Source organism: Pinus tabuliformis, chromosome 8 (assembly GCF_031772625.1).
Source record: "Pinus tabuliformis cultivar Carrire ecotype Pingquan chromosome 8, CPIR1, whole genome shotgun sequence".
Taxonomy (NCBI): domain Eukaryota; kingdom Viridiplantae; phylum Streptophyta; class Pinopsida; order Pinales; family Pinaceae; genus Pinus; species Pinus tabuliformis.
Window position 1 is genome coordinate 661,640,055 of NC_142294.1, and position 24,960 is coordinate 661,665,014.

The window sequence follows — 24,960 nt, forward strand, 5'->3', positions numbered from 1 at the left end:
TGAAAAGAGCACCAAGGCCAAAGGCATGAAGCCATTCCATACCCTCCCACACAACAATAACATTTTCTAGGATGCATCTGCCTCAGATGAATCTTGTTTGCTTCATCTTGATTATTTTGGCAAAGATATGCTTTATACTCAAAGCCAGAGCCTTAGCCAAGATTTTATATGAATTCTCAACTAGAGTAATTGACGTCCAAGTTCCAACTCATCATTAGCAATGTCCTCTACCTTGGGGATGAATTTCATGATACCCAGAGCAATGTGAGTCCCAAGTTATTGTTTCCTTATCGTGTCTTTGTATGCCTTCAACAAGTTTGTCTTGACAAAGTCCTACTTGGCCTCATAGAATCACTAGGGAATTGGCCAGCTAGGGTGCTTGACATCATTCATCACACCTAGAGCAACATTGAATTCATCTAGGGATATGTTCTAGTCACACCTGTGCTTTTGCTCCTTTCTGACCTTGTCAGGGAACATGTTGAAGCAATGCTGCCTGGTTGCCTCTTGCTCAACATTAACACCTTGAAATTGAAAATCCATCTTGTAATGATTAACAATCTCTTGCTCAATTAGAGCTTGGATGATCAGTCCCTTTTTTTTGTCTTAATAGAAGACATCTTCTTTCTTGCTTCTTTGATTGCCAGTGCCTTAAATAAGGATTTAGTGGGCATATTCCTGTCTTATGCTACTACAACCAAGCACAAAATTGGGCACCCTTGGCATGGTGAATGTCATCAACCCTCATAACGTGGCAGAGTTTGGCTACCCACATGCTTTTTTTCATCAAAAGTGTTATGTTGAAGGGCTCAAGACACAATTTCAAACCCTTTTCAGATGACCTAGCTTTGATTGCACCTTTCAACAACAATCTAGTGGCCATAGCCACAAAAAAAGGCTATTGTTCTTGTAATAGCATCCTCCCATGGAACAATTCACCCATCATTACCTCAAAGCTTGATAAACAAATTCCAAATGGTTTTGATACATGCAATACAACTGTGGCTTTGTAGCTGCAAGACATTCAAGATGAAACATGTCCCATGGATGCACATCTTATTGGCTATCTACAAAATAACAAACCAGATAGGTTGATGGTTAGATAGGTGCTTGCATCATCCACATGCATTGACCTTCCACCAAAGGAGTTAAAATAGGACTTGTACTTTGAGAGCATGGCTTCTTCTAATTGTTGCGGGATCCTTTCTTGGATTTTGTAAAATTATTCCAGTTACCATTGTTGCTTCCTATACTGTTTGAACTTCTAGAAGCAACAACAACATTCTCTGGGGTAGGGCTAGCCATATTAGACCCCCCCAAGAAACCTTGTGATAGTGGCCATGGCCGGTCAGCCCAGCTAGGCCAAATATAATATGGTAAGATTTAATGACCAATATAGATCTATCTTAACCACGGATCTACCAAACACCGAGAGGGATTAATTCTTTTGATATGCAAACTTCTTTTAGAGTGCAAAACTTGAAAAAGGGTTTGCACCTCAAGAGATTTAATTCCTCTCGACACTTGAGAGAGAGAGAGAGAAAGAGAGAGAGAACCATAGCTTTATCAAGTGTCGAGAGGGATTAAATCTCTTATTACACCATGTGTAATTTTTCATTGTTTAAATTGCATTTTTGAATGCATAAATTGATACAATGCCTTGAAAGTCCCCTCAAGCACTTGGATTGTGTAGACTACAAAAATTAAATTTGCAATTCCAACAAATCTTTGCTAGATTTTAGACAAAATTAACCGAAAAATATACCGGCAAAAATGTAAACTTGTGAGACTAGTGAAATGTTTTAAAATGTTTAAGTGATAAGAATTTAAATTTTTAATTGCTTTATATATATATATATTAAATAAAATATTTCAATGTCAAATATATATATAGTTGGCATTGAAATGTTATACTTGACATGGACATGGACATATTTCATTTATAAACTACATTGTCCATATTAAAATATTATTGCTTTTATTAATATATTTTTAAATACATGCCAATATTATTTAAACTTGCAAAGTGAAATATTTTATTTATGACCTACATTGAATATTTTTGTTAGTAATAGTATTTTTTGAATATCACATATCAATTTTATATTAAAAATTGAATGAATTACACTTCTCTTAGTAGGAAAGAAATTGAATTACTTTACTTCTAATTATTTCTTCCTTGTGGGTGTTGAAATATTTTACTATGACCAACATGTATAAATGTGTGTGCTTTCTCTTTCTATACATACATATATAAGAAGCTTATATTGAAATATATTAGTTAACATGAATTTCAAACTTTTATTTAAGTCTTATATTGAAATATTTTTAAGGTGAATATAAGATTTTATTTTTTATTTTTAACTTTTAATTACCTTATCTCTTAGAGTTGAGATAAAATATAAACATCGAAACATTTTATTTATGGCTATGAGAGTGAAAGTGAAATATTTTTACCACATCTCCTTAATACTGCGCTGTAGCCTGTAATATTAAAAAAATGAATCGAGCTAGCACAATAAGAGTGAGATATTTAATACTTTTAATTAAATCTAGCCAAATATATGTATTCACGTATAATAATTTATGGCTATGAGAGTGAAAGTGAAATATTTTTACCACATCTCCTTCATACTGGGCTGTAATATTAAAAAATAAATAAATCGAGCTAGCACAATAGGAGGGATATTTAATGTTTTATAATGCTTTTAATTAAATCTAGCCAAATATGTATATTCACTTATGTTTTTATTATAGCCGACATTTTTTTTATTTGGAGTATTTTTTTTAAAGAACGCCTGTCAACTCCATGTTGAACATGGATGGAATCATGCATTGCCCTCGTACTAGGCTGTAGAATGGCCTCTTGGTGCATTAACTGCAGAAAGGATGATGATTGCATGCAAACCTTTCACAATTATTCAAACCTTAGCAGAGTTCTATGGATGTATGCTTTTAATCTCATTGACCTATTTTTGTAGTCATTTGTTGGACATCAATAAAAATATTTGATTTTCTCCAAGCATACCATACCTTAGATCACAGACCGTTTGATTTTTATGGTTTTGTTATTATCCTATTGTTTTACTTTCATGTTAAATGGAATGCATATAATCATTGTGTGATTGCAAACCGTGACGGCAATTAGCTGCCTTTAAAGATGGATATGACCATCAAAGAAAAACTTTTGACACTGATGTTAATCCCATTGCGATTTAGTTTGATTGGCGTCTTGTCACTATTAGATTCAATGAAGGTTGGAATTTACACTATGGTCACATCCTTGCAAGGAACTTTGTCGATTTTGATTGCTGCCAGAGGCACGCTGTATAGCTTAGATGGTTAATATGTAAGTTCTTTTTTAACAGTTTTGTTGCCTGTTTCAAAGGCAACAACACTTCCACAGAAGCTTAAAATCTAATATGCAAGTTCTTTTTTAACAGTTTTGTTGCCTGTTTCAAAGGCAACAACACTTCAGCAGAATGAATGAGAGGTGCAAGGGAAATGTAAATCTTTTTGTTTCACCATTTCTTCTTCTTGTACACATACAAGTCTAACTGTAGCACACTCTGCTTAGAATATTACCATATCATAATTGCATCATATGAGAAACTTAAATAGCTAGACAAAGAAGCAACATCAAATCCAAAAAATTGGCTTCAAGTTTTTAGATATCCTCCTCCAAATTCCAATCTTGAAAATGGATGTCATTTCCATCAGGGTAGGATATGTTGGGTTGTGTTATATTCTTTCCATGACTAGCCCATGTGTGGGGGGCGGTAGCCCCTCCTGTATGTTGCGCTGGGCGCTGCTGGGGTCCGGGGTAGTACCCCGGGAAATTTTTTTGGACCCTATATTAGGTGGGTGGACATACCTATGGTTTTGTGCATTGATTTCCCACATGGTTTTGGACGCGATGGTTTTCGGGCCATGGTATTTTATAGATCCAGTCAAGGGAATTACGGTTATGTTCTAATCCAGGGTTAATGGATTGGGGTTTATGGATGCTTTTGCATGTATATATATGTATTGTAACATTGAAAGGAACATAATGAAAAATCAATCTGGTAGCCCCGGTTTTGGGATTCAGGGAAAAATCTGTGTATATTTGTTTTATGTGTTATGCTCTCGCCATTGTTTATTTTCTGTTTTTAAAATTCGTATACAGATAATTTCTGTACGGGTTAAAATCTATATATATATATTTATTGAATAATATTGATGAAAAATATATTGGCTTGCTCTTTCAAGAAATATTACTTTTGTGGTGATGTCTGAACTGGTCACATAGATAACTAGAGTGAGCAGTCTGAGTATTGGGGTTAAGGCTGTCTTGATTTCTGAATATGTGAAATCTGGTGATAAATAGAGAACACGACGTATGAGTGAAATACAAGGGAGACTTCAAAACACCATAAAATGAAGGAACTCTGGAAATAGTGTTGTTTCATGTGTCTGTTTAAATTGTGCTACTGTGCTATCTAATGCACATGCATTTATTTACAGAATTTGTAAATGTCATTTTTCTTTTATTTGGGCAAATTATTGATTTTCTGAGCTGCACTTTAATGTTTTTTTTTTTTTTGAATTATACCATTTATCGTAGTTCTTATTTGCAGATTCCGAAGTTGTTGCTCCACAGGCTTTTTCCAAATGTGCGTTTTTCTTTATGGCTCGATGGAAAGCTTGAGCTTGTAGTTGACCCATATCAAATTCTCGAGAGGTAGGTTATTCTATCGGTTATTTTTCAGCTTTCTAGGAATATTGGTTTACTTGTTACATGCTGACCTAGTGTGGTGTATCTCATTTTTTTTCTTTCTTATAAAGTACAGTTGTCAAGAGCAGGCAAAAAAATTGAAAATTGAGGTTATGGGCTCGGTGGGTGAAACACCAAGTTTTATGGATGTTCAGTTAACATATTGACACATGAAAGACAAATTTCCCATTAATAAAAGTGTTATAGCCCTAAGTATGGTTTGACTGTTAATTGAGGTTAAATGTGTTTGAAATAGGGAACCATAGCTAAATGATAGTGAGATATTTGGAACTTCAGGTACGGTGTTACATCGCAAATTCTTTTTACAAAAATAAATCACTAGTAAATGATGCGAATGATGCCTGAATTTTGACCAAAGTGGATATTTTAACCAAGGATAGTCTTTCAGAATTAGGAAGCACTAGGTGCATGTTGAGAGAAATGTATATGACAGTATAGGATAAAATGGTTAAAAGTGGATGCCTTGTTGACAGGGAAGTGTCCCAAGGTGGGCATGTTAGCAAGAGTTAAACATGTTGCATGGATGCTGCCTAGGGTATTGTAAGACTACTATAGCAAACTCTCTTTTTGTCTGCGTTCATTGTATTTGTATTCAGCCATTCAGGAGTATTTATTGTGCTGTATATATCCCAAGCAACCATGGGTAAGCCTCTTTTTCACCCTTCTTTTCCCTAGAGAAACTGCTAAATTGGTGAAGCTCCAGACTTGCTAAAGTAGGCGAATCAGTGTGAAAATGGCCTCGACCCTGAAAGGGTGGGCTGCTCACTTAGCTTGAAGAGTGTGCTGGGGAACAGTCCTCTTGCAAAGGATGATGCGGCAGACCAAGAAAACTTGAACCTTCTCTGTCCTAAACCAATTCCTGTTGATTTTTGAAGACCCTCTAATCTGATAATTCACTCTAATGATTTTGTAGTTTAGTTCTTCTTGAGTTCACATTCATTATTAAGTAATTACACAGAAGATCTCAACAGTAGAAACAAAACTGACAGTAGGATCATAAAGAGACAGCCAAACACAAGAGACAAGAATTTTTACCCTGCGAAAACCCTCTTCTAGGGAAAAACCCAGCAACCCTTTCCTAGATAAATTATTCAATTCAACAAGAGATACAATCTGATCTTTTCAAGTCAAAGTATAGTCAAACAGACCAGCAACATAATCCAGGTCAAACCTGGTCAAACTGTCCACAGCCAAGTCAAACTGCTGCTCAGGAGAATTTGGTCTTGTCTAGTCAACTAGGCCAAATTTTGGCCTGCTGTCCTGTCCACAGATATTCGGCCTACTCCCAACTAAAATTCTCAGAAGAGGTTCGGCCAATGGTGGACTGATCTGGTCAACTTTGGACTTGTTTTCCTTCTTGATCCTTCGCACAAATGAACAAAAGATATCTTGTGTTGATGGGATCTGAATTGATGCCTTGGAGGAGATCAATCTGCCTTTATATAGCAGACTAATGGGTCCGAATGGGTGTGTCAAGTAGGCTGTGGCCGACTTGATCTTCTTGGAGTGCCGTCTTGACATTGTGGAGATATAAAATTTGATTTTCGAAAATCAAATTTTCTTCTTTTGAAGACTAAAACTCAATTATGAAGACTGACCATAGCTACAAAAATTCAACACTCCCTCTTAGCTAGGGAGGTATTCATAATAACTTCTTCAAATGTTCTCTTGTTGAAAAATTTCTCTATTCCAAGAAAGGGTTGAAAGAGATCAGCTATGTTGATGAATCCATCCACCTCATTTTCTATTCCAAAATCATGTGGAAAGCATCCTGCATCAGCATCATGCAAAGGATCTAGTTACCCACTAGTCACATATCCTTTGCAAGGGATCTAGTCATCCATAAGCCAAATACCTTTGGCTAGTCAGGTACCCCCTGACACAAGACTAGTCCTTGGATCACCAATCTACCAAGTCGTCACTTGGAGTCATGTCAGGTACCCCCTAACCCATGGTGAAACCCTGGGCCCATTTACCATTCCCACATGTTGTCACATGTCATTGAATGGTAAAAATACTTGCTCGATGCTATGAGGCACTCACTCAACCCACTAGCCAAGTAACCCTTGGCAATATGATTGGGTAACCCTTGATGGGGGACATGGCTGCTTGGGAGCAGGAGCGGAAGTGGGAAGCGGGAGTGGGGAGCGACATTTTCAAAAGCTCCCGGGTCGGGAGCGAATTTTTATATAATATATATTTTTATATATTTTGATGCATATATGTCAACAAAAGCATGTAGAATGATGAATTAGATATAAAAAACATAAAAACATGGATTAAACCATATAACATCAATCATCTAGAAGTTATAATCTTCATCAACCACGTCCACAAGTTAGTAACATACAACATATCGAGTCTCATGATTGAAGATATATCAATCTTAAAGTTTCAAGCTTTCAAAATTCAATATATAACATTTGTCATCATTGATCACTAAATTTGTACTTGTAACCATTACCATTACCAAGTAACCAAACTATAACAAAGAATATCTAACATGAAATGAAATGTTTCAACTTTCAACTTTCACGAAGCATCATATTCATAATTCATTACCAATGAGTTATAATTGCCAACTTCAAAGTTCAAAGTTCAAACTTAAATTGCCATAAATTGTTTACAAGAAATATCATAATAAATATGAAGGAGTCAACAATTATAAAAACTACTAGAAACTAGAAAAGACAAGTAAATCTATTACCTACTGCTTGGGCCTCTTGCCACGAGAAATGTCTAATTTATGAGAAGCTTGTGGTCTACTGGGAGTCTCCTCCCGCATAGTCGGATGACCATGTTCAAAATAGAACCAGAAAGCACATGACTTCCACGTGAGGATGTAGATGGAGGTGGCGACAACAAAGTTTGTGGAGCTAGAGCACTGCTATTGGGTGATGGGGGTGGCATCGCTGTTGCTGTTGCACTTGCTTCATCATCATCTTTCAAAAGTTCTGTTTCCAATTCTTCTGGATGTATAGCTCCATCCTCTAAATTATCTTCCTCTGGGTTTTTGTCCCAAGTCGGATATGATATATCAGCGCGATTCCACTCACAATAATGCGTCAACAACCTCAAGTTGTAGTGCACAAAAACCAAGCTTTTTGCTCGGTTTCCATTGAGGTTGTTTCTTCTCACATTATGGATGAAGCTACAGGTGCTCCAACACCTCTTTGCAGAAGAAGTATTTACAACTTGTGAAAGCACCTCTTTTGCCAATTTTGTCAAAAGTCCTTAGTCGCCATACATGTCCAATCATGTGACAACATCTAGTTTATCTTCCATTTCATGCAAAGAACCAAACACTCTAGTGCTAGTGAAGTATTTGCCTAATTCTCCACGCAATTTAGCACACTCCTCCTTGTCAAGGACTAGCTTGTCTAATGCTGTCATATAACCATTTTGTACCTTTGGATCTGTATGGGGTTTGGTCCTAACCCCACCCCCAGGTGCAGGTTTTCCCAACCAAGATGGAGAGTAGTGTTTTGGCATAAGGATATATGCTAAGGCATGTAGTGGAACATTAAGTTTATCCCATCGTGCACACACAAAATTGTAAATATGATCATACAAATTGGGATCTTTTGGCTAAACAATATCTTTTATTTGCCCCAACATGTTATCCATTTGCTCATACACCTCCCCAATCACTGGTGCATTTGTATCTGCAAAATGAATCATGCAATAAATGGGCTTGGTGTGTTGCAAAACATCCCTCACACTTGCCCAAAACTAACCATCAAGAGTGGTCACCTTCACATCATCAAAAGCTTCCCTGTCAGTTACAGTTGGAGCCCTGTCCTTTAATACTTGCCAATGTGTGCTTGATACCATGCTAGCCAATGACTCTCTTACCTTCAAAGGGCGCGGAAGGTGAGGTAATAGCTAACAAATCTAGTCTTCCCTAGCTTCAATTGCTCCAACCTTGAGTGATTGTGGAAAAGCCCATGGGTATTGCTATGATTGGTAATAAATTTTATCATTCTCTTGCTTCTCTTGTACAAGTCACCAATCCATCTGTATTGAGGTTCCTTGATCTTAATAATTTCATACATCAAAAGGTTCATTGTGTGAACCAAACACCTAGACCAAAAAATGTTGGGGTATCTATACTTAGTGATTGCTCCTGCTGCCTTACAATTAGAAGCATTATCGGATGGTAAGGCGTCGACCATGGAGAGCAGGCCTTCCTCTATCACTGGTCGTACGGATGGTCCCTAGCCTATCCAATTCCTTTCCCAATTGAATGGTCCGATCAGAACCTAGCGTGTTGGTTCACCCACTACCGCGAGCACAACTCATCTGTCATGCACTTTGCTTACTCATGGAGATGGCTCAATCGCCTGAGGCGTTTGTCTTATGATGCCATGAGGCTGTGCCAGGTTCGGGCTTCGGTATGTGTTAAAATTGGCAACCAGGGCAAAACTTCATGTGGGTCATCTTATTCATGGCTAATAATATTTTTATTAGATTCCTCTCGTCGAGAGTTGTAGGATTGATATAAAGATCATCCAATTCCGATAAGTATTCATGGAGATGAATTTATTTTGATTATGGAATTATTATCAAGCCGACCTACAACTCATGTAGGCTCAGAAGCCCAACAGTCGCATCTATTCACCCACCAACGTTGTGTATAAATATAAGAGGACTTTTCCTCATTTAGACTCACTCATCTCATCACATCTCTCTCTCTCTACTGCGCAGATATGAGTCTCTTCTCTACTGCGCTGAAATGGGTCTCTCTCTCTCACACATGTGAAGCCGGAAGCTGTTGAATTTGAAGCTGCAACTGCAGAAGTAAAGATTGACTTGCGTGGCCTAGAAGATCTCCTCTTTGGAACTGCGCTGTAGGTTCATCTGAACCTCCTTTGAAAGCCGCAACTTTTGGTGGTGGAATGAAGTCAATTCGACGAACAGTTTGCAAGATATCGACGCCCTAGTTTGAAGCCGGAAACTGTTGAAACTGAAGTTGCATCTGCAGAAGTAAAGATTGACTTGCGTGGCCTAGAAGATCTCGTCTTTGGAACTGCGCTGTAGGTTCATCTGAACCTCCTTTGAAAGCCGCAACTTTTGGTGGTGGAATGAAGTCAATCCGACGAACGGTTTGCAAGATATCGACTGCCCTAGTTTGAAGCCGGAAACTGCTGAAACTGAAGCTGCAACTGCAGAAGTAAAGATTGACTTGCGTGGCCTAGAAAATCTCCTCATCTGAACTGCGCTGTAGGTTCATCTGAACCTCCTCTGGAAGCCGAAACTTTTGGTGGTGGAATGAAGTCAATCCGACTGTCGGTTTGTGAGATATGGTCTGCCCTAGTTTGATAATGAAGCCGCTAATGCTGATGCTACTGATCTAGGGTTTGCTACTGCTGATATGAATCAGATTTATTGTACTATTTCTCTCTGCTGAATTATTGAAGATAAAAGAAGAATTGATCAAAGGGTTTCCCCACACATTGTGGGGTTTGTCCCTGGCTAGCCGCCACATCTTGTGTCTCTTGTCTTGGCTTGTTTTCTGTCGATCGTTTAATGTTCTATCTGCACTTTACTTTATGTACATGTGATTGCTAATCGGTGGAATATAATAAGAAAAAGAAGTAAACTGTTATAAGCATAGAACATACCATAACTTAACATGGTATCAGAGCTGAGGTGAAGACAAAGCCCGAGCAATCATTGAAGAGAAGATTGGCAAGGCTATCCTAAAAGAACTATGGGGTCCTCAACACTCTTTCTTGCCGAAGACAAGCTCCGTGAGAAAGTTGACTATCACGGATGGAAGATGTCTATCGATCTAACCCTTGAAGATCAAGGAGTGCTGGACCATGTAAGAGGCAATATTGTTGAGCCTTCATCAAATGCATCTACTGCTGCCTGGAACAAATGGAAAAATGGAGAAGTCAAAACAAAGAAGATCATCCGGGACTCTATCGACAAGCGCTTGGTGGCCTACATCTCTGATCTAGACACATCCAAGGAAATCTACGACAGACTGGTGAGTTTATTTAAAGTTAATGATGCAAATCAAGTTTTGTTTCTTAGAAATAAGTTGAGGGAAATCAAGAAGGGTAAAGATGAAAGTATGCAAGCATACTTCTTAAGAATCACCGAGATCAAGAACGATCTCCTATCTATTGGGGAAACCGTTACTGACAGAGAAATGGCACTCACAACTCTCGGAGGATTACCATCTGAATGGTATGTGTTCAGGACTACTCTTCTGAACAATAATGTAATTCCTAGTTTCAAGGAATTAATGGCTAGATGCATTCAAGAACAAACAAGGGTAGAAGAGCAGGAAATGCCCTTGCCTAAAGGTCCTCCTGCTGCTTTTTCTTCTCATGCTAGGAAAAGAAATAATTCTGGGTCTAAATCGAAAAGAAAGGCTAGATTTAAGGGTGGAAGAAAAGGATGATGTTTCGTTTGCAATAAAGCAGGTCACTATGCAAGGGAATGCCCTGATAGAAAGGACTCTCACCGTGACGATGATCAAAATCCCTCTCATGGTAATCGAAGGAATGGAAAATTCAACAACAAAGGAAAAAGGAATGCGGGAAATCAAAGAAGAGGACAGATGACCATTCTCGAAAGACCTGGATATACTTCTTGAAAAAGAAGGATGAAGTGTTCCCTTGGTTCCGACACTTCAAAGCCCTAATCGAGAATCAAACCGAAAAGAAGATCAAGATCTTAAGAACTGACAATGGGACTGAATATGAATCTAATGAGTTCCATGATTTTTGTAAAGAGGCTGGCATCAAGAGGGAGACTACTACACCATATACTCCTGAACAAAATGGTGTGGCAGAAAGGAAGAACCGCACAATTATGGAAGCTGTCCGGGCCATGCTACATGATCAAAGTCTTACTAAGTTTCTATGGCTGAAGTTGCAAACACTGCCGTATATGTACAAAATCGATGCCCTCATCAAGCATTGGGTTCCAAGACAACTGAAGAAAAATTCACCAGTAAGAAACCTGATGTTTCTCATTTTAAAATTTTTGGAAGCCTTGTATACTTTCATGTGCCGAAAGAGAAAAGAAATAAATTGGGAGCATCTGGAAAGAAGGGAATTTTCGTGGGCTATGGTGAAAATACTAAAGGCTATAGAATCTATGTAGCCGGTCAAAGGGAAGTCATAATTAGTCATGATGTCACCTTTGACGAAGATATGGCTCTCAACAAGGTGATCAATCTTCCGACTTTGAGGAGCTCTCAAGAAGCCGACACTAGGGAACCGAAAGAAATGGATGATGAATCAATGCTGATGTAGAAGAACCCATGGATCTGATAGATTCTCATCCACATGAGCCTTCCTCTTCTAGGAAGAGGCCTTCATGGCTTAGGGGGATACTTGATGATGCTAAAGGACATGCTGCACCCTGAGGAACCTTCCGTCAAAGTAAGAAACTTAATAGGTATCAAGGATACTTGACCATCATGAGCACGATCATACAAAATGAGCCTTCGTCATTCTCAGATGCCGTCAAGCATCAAGTATGGAAGGATGCTATGACCGTAGAATATGAGTCTATTATGGAGAATGATGTCTGGGAAGTAGTTCCCAGACCCTGGACAAGACAATTGTTACTTCAAAATGGCTTTACAAGATAAAGCATGCAGCAGATAGAAGCACGGAAAAGTATAAGGCTCATTTTGTTGCTCGAGGTTTCTCCCAAAAGGAAGGTATAGACTATGATGAGATATTTGCACCTGTTGCCAAATATACGACCATCCGCTCGATTATAGCCCTTGCCGCTTCACAAGGATGGAACCTACATCAGATGGATGTCAAGACTGCGTTCTTGCATGGCTCGATCAAAGAAGAGGTCTACGTGGAGCAACCCGAAGGATTTGAGATTTATGATCGAAAATCTCATGTATGTAGGTTGAAGAAAGCTCTCTATGGGTTGAAGCAAGCACCCCGAGCATGGTATGAGAGGATCGATAGCTACTTGATGAAGCTGGGATTCACTAGGAGTGAAGCCGATCCTAACCTTTACTTTAAGGTTGAAGATGACAAGCCTCTCATACTGGTATTGTATGTGGATAACCTCTTTCTAATAGGTGCAGACCCTCTCATTCACAAATGTAAGAGGGAGCTGGCTTTTGAATTTGAAATGAAGGACCAAGGACTTGAAGTGTGGCAGAAGCCAAGGGAAATTTTCCTATCTCAAGGAAAATATGTGGTAAATATATTGGAAAGATTCGGTATGATGGATTGCAAGCCTGTGACTACCTCGAGGATCTTAACTTTTAGAAGTCATATGGTAGTGATGTCGGACCAGACTTGGGAAATGCCTCTGAGTTTCAAAAACTCATTCGCATTGATGTTCTTGGTGAACCTCCGTCCGAACATATGTTTTGCAGTTAGCATTGTGAGCTCATATTTGGTTGAGCCTCACTGGTTTGATGCCAGGAATCTTCTGAGATGTCTTCAGGACACAATCTCTCATGGATTAAGATACACTGCCGGAGATGTGAGACTACTTGGATATACTGATGTTGATTGGGCAGGCAGTGTGGTGGACCGTAAGAGCACTTCCGGGTGCTGTTTCACCTTGGGATCTGCTTCGATATCCTGGATGAGCAGGAAGCAGAAGGCGGTGGCTTTGAGCACCGCCGAAGCAGGATATATTGTTGCTAGCATAACCTCGTGTGAGGTAGTTTGGTTGCGAAAGCTCTTCAGTGAGCTGTTTGGATTTACATTGGATACCACTGTGATTCTCTATAACAACGAGAGGTGGGATTCGATTATTGAGGAATCCCGTATTCGTCGATTGCTCCAGCAGATAGACATCATCTTGGATATGGTAAGTTGATGAGCAAGGAGGCTCCATCGCATTAAGATGATGTACAGGTTGATACACCTTGTCAAAGCCTCGAGGAAAGATCTAATCTGTGATTTTCCCAAACGACTTGGAGTCGGTACGAAACCCTTGTACAAGGGTCCTGCATGTTGCATACATTGAGCTCTGGGAGCTCTGAGGGGTTGCGGTTATTACTGGAGCAACATACGACCACAGGGTGACTCACCCTCCCCTGGTGGTGCACACTGGAACAAGATGATTCGCTCTCTTGTGGGACAAGATGATTCGCTCTCTTGTGGAATAGGATGATTCGCTCTCCTGTGTAGCAGGATGATTAGTTCTCCTGTGAGGCCTGGATTGATGTGTTCTCCATGGCGATTGTAGTAGGATTGATGTGTTCTCCTGTGAGGCCTGGATTGATGTGTTCTCCATGGCAATTGTAGCAGGATTGATGTGTTCTCCTGTCAGGCCTGGATTGATGTGTTCTCCATGGCAATTGTAGCAGGATTGATGTGTTCTCCTGTGAGGACAGGATTGATTAGTTCTCCTGTCGAGGCATCCTACCCATGCAGTCTGGGACTCATGGGAAGTACCTCTCATCTGATCAATGAGCAGGGAAATGAAGTTAGGGACCATAGTAGTACCGATGGACGCATCGTTGTAACTACCGTACTCCCTACGCTAGGATGACCTCCATTGATCTGGGATCAATGATACTGGTCTGGGACCAGTGGTAGGAGTTGTACCATACTATGACGCTGACTTCGGGTCGGTTGAGACTGGTCTGGGATCAGTGGTACATACTCTGAGACTGATTTTGAGTCAGTGGAGGATGATATTGGTCTGGGACCATTGGAGTTGTACTCAATATGACGCTGACTTTGGGTTGGTTGAGACTGGTTTGGGTTGGTACATACTCTAAGACTGACTTTGAGTCAGTATGATACATCCTTGATCATTTCTTCTTCTTCATAATTCGGACAAAAGCATAGTAGAACAAAACAATGCAAGAGCAGAGCAGAACAGAACAAAACAGTACAGATTAGTGCAGGGCAGAACAAGACAAAGCAGAATAGGCAAAATAGAGCAGGGCAAGGGTCAGGCTGTACAAGGCAGTGCATTTGATGGATGAATAGTAACGACTGATAGACAGATTGCAGATGAAGTTCTCCATGGTTGAGAGGGAGTGTTAAAATTGGCAACCAGGGCAAAACTTCATGTGGGTCATCTTATTCATGGCTAATAATATTTTTATTAGATTCCTCTTGCCGAGAGGTGTAGGATTGATATAAAGATCATCCAATTCCGATAATTATTCATTGAGATATGAATTTATTTTGATTATGGAATTATTATCAAGTCGACCTACAACTCATGTAGGCTCAGAAGCCCAACAGTCGCATCTATTCACCCACCAACGTTGTGTATAAATATAAGAGGACTTTTCCTCATTTAGACTCACTCATCTCATCACATCTCTCTCTCTACTGCGCAGATATGAGTCTCTTCTCTACTGCGCTGAAATGGGTCTCTCTCTCTCACACATGTGAAGCCGGAAGCTGTTGAATTTGAAGCTGCAACTGTAGAAGTAAAGATTGACTTGCGTGGCCTAGAAGATCTCCTCTTTGGAACTGCGCTGTAGGTTCATCTGAACCTCCTTTGAAAGTCGCAACTTTTGGTGGTGGAATGAAGTCAATCCGATGAACGGTTTGCAAGATATCGACTGCCCTAGTTTGAAGCCGGAAACTGCTGAAACTGAAGCTGCAACTGCAGAAGTAAAGATTGACTTGCGTGGCCTAGAAGATCTCCTCTTTGGAACTGCGCTGTAGGTTCATCTGAACCTCCTTTGAAAGCCGCAACTTTTGGTGGTGGAATGAAGTCAATCCGACGAATGGTTTGCAAGATATCGACTGCCCTAGTTTGAAGCCGGAAACTGCTGAAACTAAAGCTGCAACTGCAGAAGTAAAGATTGACTTGCGTGGCCTAGAAGATCTCCTCATCTGAACTGCGTTGTAGGTTCATCTGAACCTCCTCTGGAAGCCGAAACTTTTGGTGGTGGAATGAAGTCAATCCGATTGTCGGTTTGTGAGATATGGTCTGCCCTAGTTTGATAATGAAGCTGCTAATGCTGATGCTACTGATCTAGGGTTTGCTACTGCTGATATGAATCAGATTTATTGTACTATTTCTCTCTGCTGAATTATTGAAGATAAAAGAAGATTTGATCAAAGGGTTTCCCCACACATTGTGGGGTTTGTCCCTGGCTAGCCGCCACATCTTGTGTCTCTTGTCTTGGCTTGTTTTCTGTCGATCGTTTAATGTTCTATCTGCACTTTACTTTATGTACATGTGATTGCTAATCGGTGGAATATAATAAGAAAATGAAGTAAATTGTTATAAGCATAGAACATACCATAACTTAACAGTATGAAATCCGAGGTGTGTTACCGTGTTCCAGGTAACGCAGGGATATAGACATCCCCAGTCCTGCGCGAAACTCTGGATCCCTAATGCTCGGGGGTTGCTTTGTCGAGCTCTTTCGAGCGGGCCTACTTCGTTCTTTCATTTCTGGCTCATTCCATATACCATATTCTGTGTCGGTTTGGATCAGCCATTCATTCAGTTTCCGGTTTAAGCGCCCTTGTCACACCGCTCAGTCGATTTGCTTCGGATCTTTCCGCATGGGTCACTCTAGGCGATCCGCATTTGAGCGATGTTCGATAGCCTGGCGTAAGACTAACTTAGTGACGCTACTCGTTCGTTTGGATCTTTCCGCATGGGTCACTCTAGGCGATCCGCATTTGAGCGATGTTCGATAGCCTGGCGTAAGACTAACTTAGTGACGCTACTCGTTCGTTCCTCTTGTGGCGTCCCCCTACGACCTACCCATTACTAAGTAATCCCTGTATGCTGTTGGAGCCTATTGACCCCCTATGCCGTATATCTGTCACTAAACTCAATCTGGACAACGAACTGAATCTGCGTATGGATTTGCGACTAGACGCTCTGAGTCAACAGGTTATGGGTCAAAAACATGGGCAACCGAATCAACGGGTGAACGATAACGCTACTGGCTCATTAGAGGGAAAGCTTTTATAATAATAGGGTAATAAAGAGTTTGGTGAACCTGGATGTGCAAAATGTGGAGTATTGATAGCCGACCAAAAGTGGTAAGGCATCGGTAAGGATGGAGTCTAGCTAGCTGGCCAAGTGGTAGGTAAGGGTTTTCATCCCACCCAAAACTCGAGGGAATATGTCTCTCTCGCCTAGTCAAACGGGTTGAGTGCTTATTCCAACAAATAGGTATAAATAGATAGGTGCCTCTGCTGCCGACGTCGGGGGTTTATCCACTAGTGTTGGACAAACACAAATGCCTATTAGAGGTTTACTTAATCTCCAATTTCATTCCTCTCTCAGCTCAAGTAGCCACACTTCTCTAAGTGTTAGGGAACTGCCCATGATCATAGTTGAATACAATTAGCCATATTTAAGTGTCTAAATTTGGGTAGTGGTATCTAGGTGTTTCAGGATCATCTCCAAGTTGGGTCAAGTAGTTGAAGAAAAAATGGTAAAGGAGTTCAGGGAGAGCTGACTGAATTCAGATAGTCGTGATAAGGAGCAAATATCCAAATTGAGGTGTATGCTGAAGCTAAGTATGTACGTTTGGATTGGTTGAGCGTAAAAACATGCCTTTAAAGGGCAATAAGCATGTTTTAACTAATCCTCTTATTGATCATTGAGAGCACACTCCTTTCTTTCAGTAAAAGAAATAGGTTTATAACAAAATCAACAGTTACATTAATAGGTTGATAACATATAACCTGAGAAATAAGGGAGTTGTTAAAATAAAGAACCTTGCTCTCTCTTTAGTCAAGCAAGCGACTTCACACCTTGCCTGGGAGAATCCTTGCTTTGTACTTGTCTATGTTCCCATCACTAGTGACTCTCCACAGATCTCATCACAATGACATCCTTCAAACTTGTTGGCTTGCTTGCTCCCATCAAACTAGGAGCTCTTCTAGTCATCAGTACAATTTCTCTCTCTTGAACACAAATCATTCTAGGAGAATCCTCTTGTGACAAACTTTGCTTCGTTCTTCCCAATGCTTTCATTTGCTACCAAATCCTTGGCAACCTTTACAATGTACTTGCAACCCTCACTAGGAGGTTATGGAAGAAATGATTATAACCCAACAAAAGAAACAAAGACAAGAGGTTAATTAATAGTAAAACAATAATAATTAAGGAAGAGAGATATAAAATACTTATCTTTGAGGAATGAAGGGAATTTGACAACTTTGTCTTTATCCTTGCTTTCTTTGCAAAATCCGCTTGCAAGCTCACCATCTTCGTCATCATCATAAGTCATTACTGCAAGTTTCTTGCCTTTCTTTGTTCAATGGAATCATCAACTTTCATGTCTTATAGGGTTTACAAACCCTAAGACAAGTAAGATCATCAAATTTTGTCATGACAAATAGTTCTTGATGTAGTCAATAGAAGACGGGATAATTCAAGACATGGAGCCCCATGCTTCTTCGTATGAGATGACATTGTCAACCAGGTGATGTTATCAATCAATCAAGCAAATGTAAGGTGATTCAATATAACCTTTGTAAGGCTTGTAATTTGCACATGGCATTCAAGCGAAACTTGCTCCATGAACGAATCCTCAACATGTTGTTATGTATTGGTGGCGAAACATTAAGTGTGCATTGATGACAGTGATCCCATATTTCATTTTTTGATTGCCTTATGTGCACATGTTTTACTCTAGCATTTGGGCCTCAGTATTGTAATCAAATATATTAACAATGTGCTAAAGTAACAATTTGCATGTTGTGTAAACCTCAAGCTATAGAGTCCTTTAGACTTTCAAACTTTGAGACATACAATATTGTTAATAAATAGAGATGATAACTAATATTTTATCTTTGAAATGTCACTTCATGGGCAAAGAATTAGCTTACTAATATAATATATTGAAGAACAGGTGACTGAGGCACTTCAGACTTCATTGACTGAGGCGCTTCGACCTCTTCTACGACCTAATCCTAAGGCCCTTTGGCCATGTAGCAGATGGAATGAGGCCAAAACTTAGGGCTTTAACTCTCTGACGCTTGGATTGAGGTCTTCTATCCTGAGGTTACCTTTGATCCTCCTTTTAATTACAACATGAACCGTTTGACGTTTTCGACCCTCCTTGAGAATTTGGACTTTCAATTAGAATTCTTCAAATAGACTATCCTTATCAACAACTTCTGTTTGGTCATCTAAGGCATCTCAACCTTGCTTAAAACCATGGTAGCAATAGGAATAGTTTAGGCTTTACAAGGACAACTCTAACTTTGAGATAACTCGTCCTTTTTAAGATGTTTTCGGCCTTCACAGAGTTCTTTTTAGAATATGATAATGATTTTCAAATAATCTTGCACTCGATCTTCAAAGAAATGGATCATGACCTTCAACAGTCTTGACCTCTTGATAATTTCAGATTAATGAAACTTGTCCTCCAACAATATGAATCTTGATCTCATTAGAGAGATGTATTATTCAATAGAGAATTGAACTAGGGTTTTTTATTTTTAATGCAAGTTTGGCAGGTAATTTTAGTCTTCAATTTGGAAGAACTAGGCCTACCTGTTCTAGGATTGAGGCCCTTAGGTCCTCTTAAGGTCATTTTGTCCATTTGAGATTGGGCTTGAGGGCATTTGGCCTTAATCTAGGGTTCAACCCTCTTCCTTCACTTTAGAACTTTGCTGGTACCTTATGAGCTTCAACTTCCTTGGATGTGTGAACAAACCTAACAAATTCTCTTTACATGAGTCAATAGAAATATTAGTAGGTGATCATCCTCCTTTCAGTCAGAGTTTGGACTAGGGCTTCTAGGGTTGCTCTTTCACCCATGCTCCGATACCATGTTGATTTTCAAGACCCTCTAATTTGATAATTATTTCTAATGATTTCTTAGTTTAATTCTTCTTGAGTTCACGTTCATTATTAAGTAATTACATAGAAGATCTCAACAATAGAAACAAAAATGACAGTAGGATCATAAAGAGACAAGAATTTTTACCCTGGGAAAACTGTTGGCATTATGTTTTCTGGTATGACTGTATGTTACAGATGTTGTACTTGATGGCAACTCCAGTGGCAAGGCTCTCAGTTTGTTGAAAATTAAGAAGGACGCAGGAAACCAGTTCAGGAGGTGCGTACCCGCAGGTACACCATGCAGGGTCCGCGTCCAGCGACGCTGGCCAGCCGTTCAGGGGGTGCGTCCACCCAGTGCACACATTTCAAGGCAGAGAAAAAGCATGTGGGGGTTTCTTGTGTGGTATCTAGCCGACGGTTTTGTGTTTCTATGGTGTCGGCTCGTGGTATTGTTCCATGTTTTGGGGAGGAGCTTGCCTATATAAAGCAAAGGAGTTCATTTGGATTGAGCATCGTCTTTGGTTAAATATCTTATTTGGTGAGATCTAGTCCAGATCTAAGAGGGCGAATCTTCTAATGGACTGTGATCTCTATGGCGCATGATCAGATCTGTAGATCTGACTGTTTGGGTTAGTCCTGAAGTCTTCATATCATTTATATCTGAAGGGACGCAGGTTCAGTGGAAGAAAAGCGCGCCGGGACGCAGTGCAGAGTCTGGAGATCTGCGTGGGGACGCAGGGCAGACGAAGTTCAGGTGCGTCTGGGACGCAGCTCAGTGACTGTAGATCTGCGTGGGGACGCAGAGCAATCAAGGTTCAGGTGCGTCTCTGAAGCAAAAGACGCGGCGCGATAGTGTGTTCAGGTGCGTCTCTGTAGCAAAAGACGCGGCGCGATAGTATCTTTGGGTGCGTCCCTGAAGCAACAGAACGCAGAACAGTTAAAGGAACAGTGCGTGGGCACGCAGCGCAGCGGAAGGATATCTGCGTGTGGACGCAGAGTAGCAGAAGGTTTACTGTGTCTGGTCGCAGGCCACAGAAGGAAAAACGGCGTCTCTGTTTTAAGATGTTCTGTTGATTGAATTTCTCTGTTGATAAGGTGTTCTGGGTTAGTTCTGTTATTGCTGATCTGATATCTGTAGTGGTCTATATCTGTTATGTACTTGTTGATCATCTGATGCTTTATGAAAAGAAGTAGGGGGTTGTAGCTCCCTTCCAGGAGTAGACTTGAAAACGAGAAAGAGAGAGAGTTGTAGCTCTCTGCAGGTTGCAGCCTGCGTACTGGTAAAGGACTGCACCAGTACAAAATCTTTGTAAAAGAAGTTTCTAAATTGAAAGAAGATAGAGACATATTGCAGCAGGTGGTTTTCTCCCACATTGGGTTTCCACCTTACATCTTGTGTTCTTTGGTGTGACTGTCTATTTTCTTTGTTCATGCTCATTATTTTATGGTACTGATATGCAAGAATAATTCAAAAGATCAAATAAGGAAGATTTGTTAGATTGCTAGATAATACTGATTCACCCCCCCTCTCAGTATTATTTCCAACAATTGGTATCGGAGCAGGTCCTTCAGAGAAGCTTGATCGCTTGAAGGTAGATCGTTCATCATGAGCAACTACGAGAGAGAAGCATCAATCAGGCCACCGATTTTTGATGGGACAAACTTCAATTATTGGAAGGTAAGAGTTACTGCATATCTTCAATCTCTTGGTACAGAAGTTTGGGACATTGTAGAAACAGGCTATGCTTTTCCTTCAGCTACTCCTACAGATCCAGCTGAGAAAAAGAAGTATGAAACAAATGCAAAAGCAGTCAATACTCTATTAGGAAGTATATTCCAAACAGAATTCATGAAGGTAATGCACTTCAAATCAGCAAAAGAGATATGGGACAAAATGGTCACGAGCTATGAAGGAGATGAACAGGTAAAACGAGCTAAACTTCAAACTCTCAGGATTCAATATGAGACTCTCAAGATGTATAATGATGAAAGTGTGGCTAATTATTTTCTTCGGGTAGATGAGATTGTTAATTGTATGAAAAATTTGGGTGAAGAAATAAAAGAGGCTATAGTAGTTGAAAAGATTCTAAGATCATTATCCCCCAAGTTTGAATCTAAAGTATCTGCAATAGAAGAAAAGGAAAATCTCCGTGTTCTCACCATGTCTCAGCTACATGGAATTCTAACTGCTTATGAAATGAGAAAGGGAGGTCCATCAGACAGAAGGGAAGCTGCTTTTAAGGCATCAGGCAAAGAAGATTACTATGAAGCAAGCCATGTTCCAGAAGAAGAGGAAGAAGAATCAAACTTTGTCAGAAATCTTCAAAGGGGTTCTGGGAGGTTCAGAGGTAAGCTACCTTTTAAATGCTTTGCTTGTGGAAGAGTAGGTCATTATGCTGCAAAATGTCCTTATAAGGATAAAGGAAAGGAACCTGCTAGATGGAATAAGAAACAAAGTACAAATAAGAAAAGCTACTACACCCATGAAGATAGTGATGGCTTATCAAACAGTGATGAAGATGAACAAGGTAATAAATATAAGCTGTTAATGGCATTTGAAGATGATGATTATGAGGATGCTGTAGATGTGGATAATCTCTATGATGAAATTACTAGACTCAAGAGATGTATAGAAGAAAAGAATGTGATCATTGATACTTTACAATTTCAAATTGATGAAAAGGAAAAACATCTTGAAAAACTAGAAGGTGAAATTGTTGGTCTCAGAAAAGAAATTGAGAAAACAAAAGCTATTAATCTTAAGTTTGTCAAAGGATCTGAAACTTTGGATGAGATTATCAATGTGCAGCGGTCTCCTCTAAACAAGACAGGTTTGGGCTATAATGGAGAAACCTCTCAAGCATCCACCTCAAAAAGTTATCTTGATGCAGCAAGAAGAAATGAGCAGAAGAACAATGAAGATAATCAGGTAAAGCAGGGACGAATTACAAACAAAAACTATCAGGGGCAATCCATCTTAAGGGTGAACAAAAGCTACAACCAGCCACAGGTAAAATCTTCTCAGTTTGGTTCAAGAATAGATGAAAATAGAAATTACAATCAATTGGCTGGTAGATTCAATAACCGCAGAAGCTTCTTCAATGGACAATGCTTTTCTTGCCATAACTTTGGTCACAAAGCAGCTCAATGTGTTGCATATAAAACAATCATGACTAGGGAGGCTCAAAAACAAAGAAGTATGACAGGGATTACAAAAAGGACCTATAACAACTTTTCGGCTCTTGAAAATGAAGTTGAATGTTCTATTTGCAATAATTTTGGTCATGAAGACTCTGAATGCAGGAGCAGGTTTCAGGAGAAAAAGGAACAAGAGCGGAAAAAGGAACAAGCCACAAGCACCAAAACATGGAGAATAAAGGAACCTCAAACAGAAAGATGTGGGATAGCATTTTATGCAGAAGGACAGGAAAATCTATGGTACATTGACAGTGGATGTTCGAAACATATGACAGGTGATAAAGAAAAACTTGAATCTTATTCTACTTTAGAAAAGGGAAAGAAAGTTTCTTTTGGAAATGATACTCCTGCAACTATAAAAGGAAAAGGGATTGCTCCTTTAAAAGAAAAGGTCAAGGCGGAAATGTTTTGTATGTTGATGGATTGAAGCATAATCTTCTAAGTGTCAGCCAGATGTGTGATCAAAGAACCGAGGTTATTTTCAGATCGAATGGATGTCTTGTTCGTGATCTTGATATAGGTAAAACAATACTCAAAGGCAAAAGAACTCCAAATAATCTGTACATATTTGAATAAGGACAACAACAATGCTATCTGAGCAAGGATGAAGAGCACTGGTTATGGCATCGAAGGTTGGGACATCTAAGCTTCTCACAAATAAGGAAAGCATGCAAATATCAGGCAGTTCGCGATCTTCCAGATATCAAAATTCCTGACAACACCATATGCAGATCATGTCAGTTTGGAAAACAAACCAGGACTAACTTTCTAGAGAAGGAAGGATCAGCTAGCATGCCTCTTGAGCTAGTACATACAGATACATGTGGTCCATTCAGGAAAAGAACACCTAGAGGAGAGGAATACTTGATATTATTTATTGACGATTTCTCCAGGTTTGTCTGGTTAGGACTTATGAAGCACAAAGATGAAGCTTTCGAAAAATTCAAATCTTTCAAAGCCTTGGTTGAAAATGAATCAGGTCACAAAATTAAGTGCCTCAGATCCGACAGAGGTGGGGAATTTACTTCAAATGAATTTTTCGATTTCTGTGATGAACATGGCATAAGGAGAGAATTCTCTACAGCTAGAACTCCTCAGCAAAATGGAGTTGTTGAAAGAATGAACAGAACAATCCAACAAATGGCTCGTGCTATGCTTGTTGAATCAGGAACTCCCGCAACTTTCTGGGGTGAAGTTGCACATGCTGCGGTTATTATTCTCAACAAGACAAATGTCCGGGTGAACAGCACTCAAACTCCTCATGAGCTCTGGAGTGGTAAAACTCCTTCGGTAAAGCACTTCAAAATCTTTGGGAGCAAATGCTATATCAAGAATACTGATGAGCAGCTTGGCAAACTTGAACCTAGAGCAGATGAAGGCATTCTTCTTGGTTACTCTCCACATAGCAAAGCATACAAGTGCTACAATAAAAGACTTGGCAGAATTGTTGACAGCATTGATGTGGTGGTTGATGAGAAGGGATACATTCCTAGGCAAGTACATCGGGAAGATATCGAAGAAGATGAAGGCTACCCTCAAAGACAGAATGATGAAGAAGAAGAACCTCAAGAAGAACCTCAAGAAGAACCAGAGGAGCAGACAAGAATAGAAGAGAAAACTCCATCCAGATATGTTCAGAAGAATCATCCAGAATCTCAGATTGTGGGGCAGAAAGAAGCAGGTGTACAAACAAGAAGAACAGTTGCAGAAGCCTCAAGCTATTTGGCATTACTATCCTCTACTGAACCACAAAATGTGAAAGAAGCATGCAAAGATGAATGTTGGGTCAAAGCAATGGATGAAGAACTTGAGCAAATCGAAAAGAACAACACTTGGGAGCTGGTTCCTAGACCAAAGGATAAGAATGTTATCGGAACAAAATGGGTCTTCAAAAATAAATTGAATGAAAATGGAGAAGTAATTAGAAACAAAGCCAGACTTGTTTGTAAAGGGTATGCGCAGCAAGAAGGAATAGACTTTGAAGAAACTTTTGCTCCTGTTGCAAGACTTGAGGCCATCCGAATGTTCCTTGCTCTCTCAAGTTTTCAAAACTTCAAAGTATTTCAAATGGACGTGAAATCAGCGTTTCTGAATGGAGACTTGGAAGAAGAAGTGTACATTGAACAGCCAGAAGGGTTCATTCTTGGAAATGATCCAAATCTTGTATGCCGATTGAAAAAGGCTCTCTATGGTCTCAAACAAGCTCCAAGGGCTTGGTACTACCGATTGGACAAATATCTTCA

At 39.7% G+C, this 24,960-nt stretch overlaps 1 protein-coding gene across 5 annotated transcripts in view; it reads left to right on the top strand.

Annotated features, from left to right (window-relative positions):
- LOC149237329 (strawberry notch protein (DUF616)) overlaps nucleotides 1–24,960 on the top strand; it is a 103,505-nt gene that overhangs the window by 8,939 nt on the left and 69,606 nt on the right. For all 5 annotated transcript variants that reach the window (XM_089372628.1, XM_089372631.1, XM_089372630.1 and 2 more), the window contains one exon: nucleotides 4,620–4,723. In XM_089372628.1, coding sequence (XP_089228754.1) covers nucleotides 4,620–4,723 — 104 coding nt within the window. The remainder of the gene's footprint in view (nucleotides 1–4,619; nucleotides 4,724–24,960) is intronic.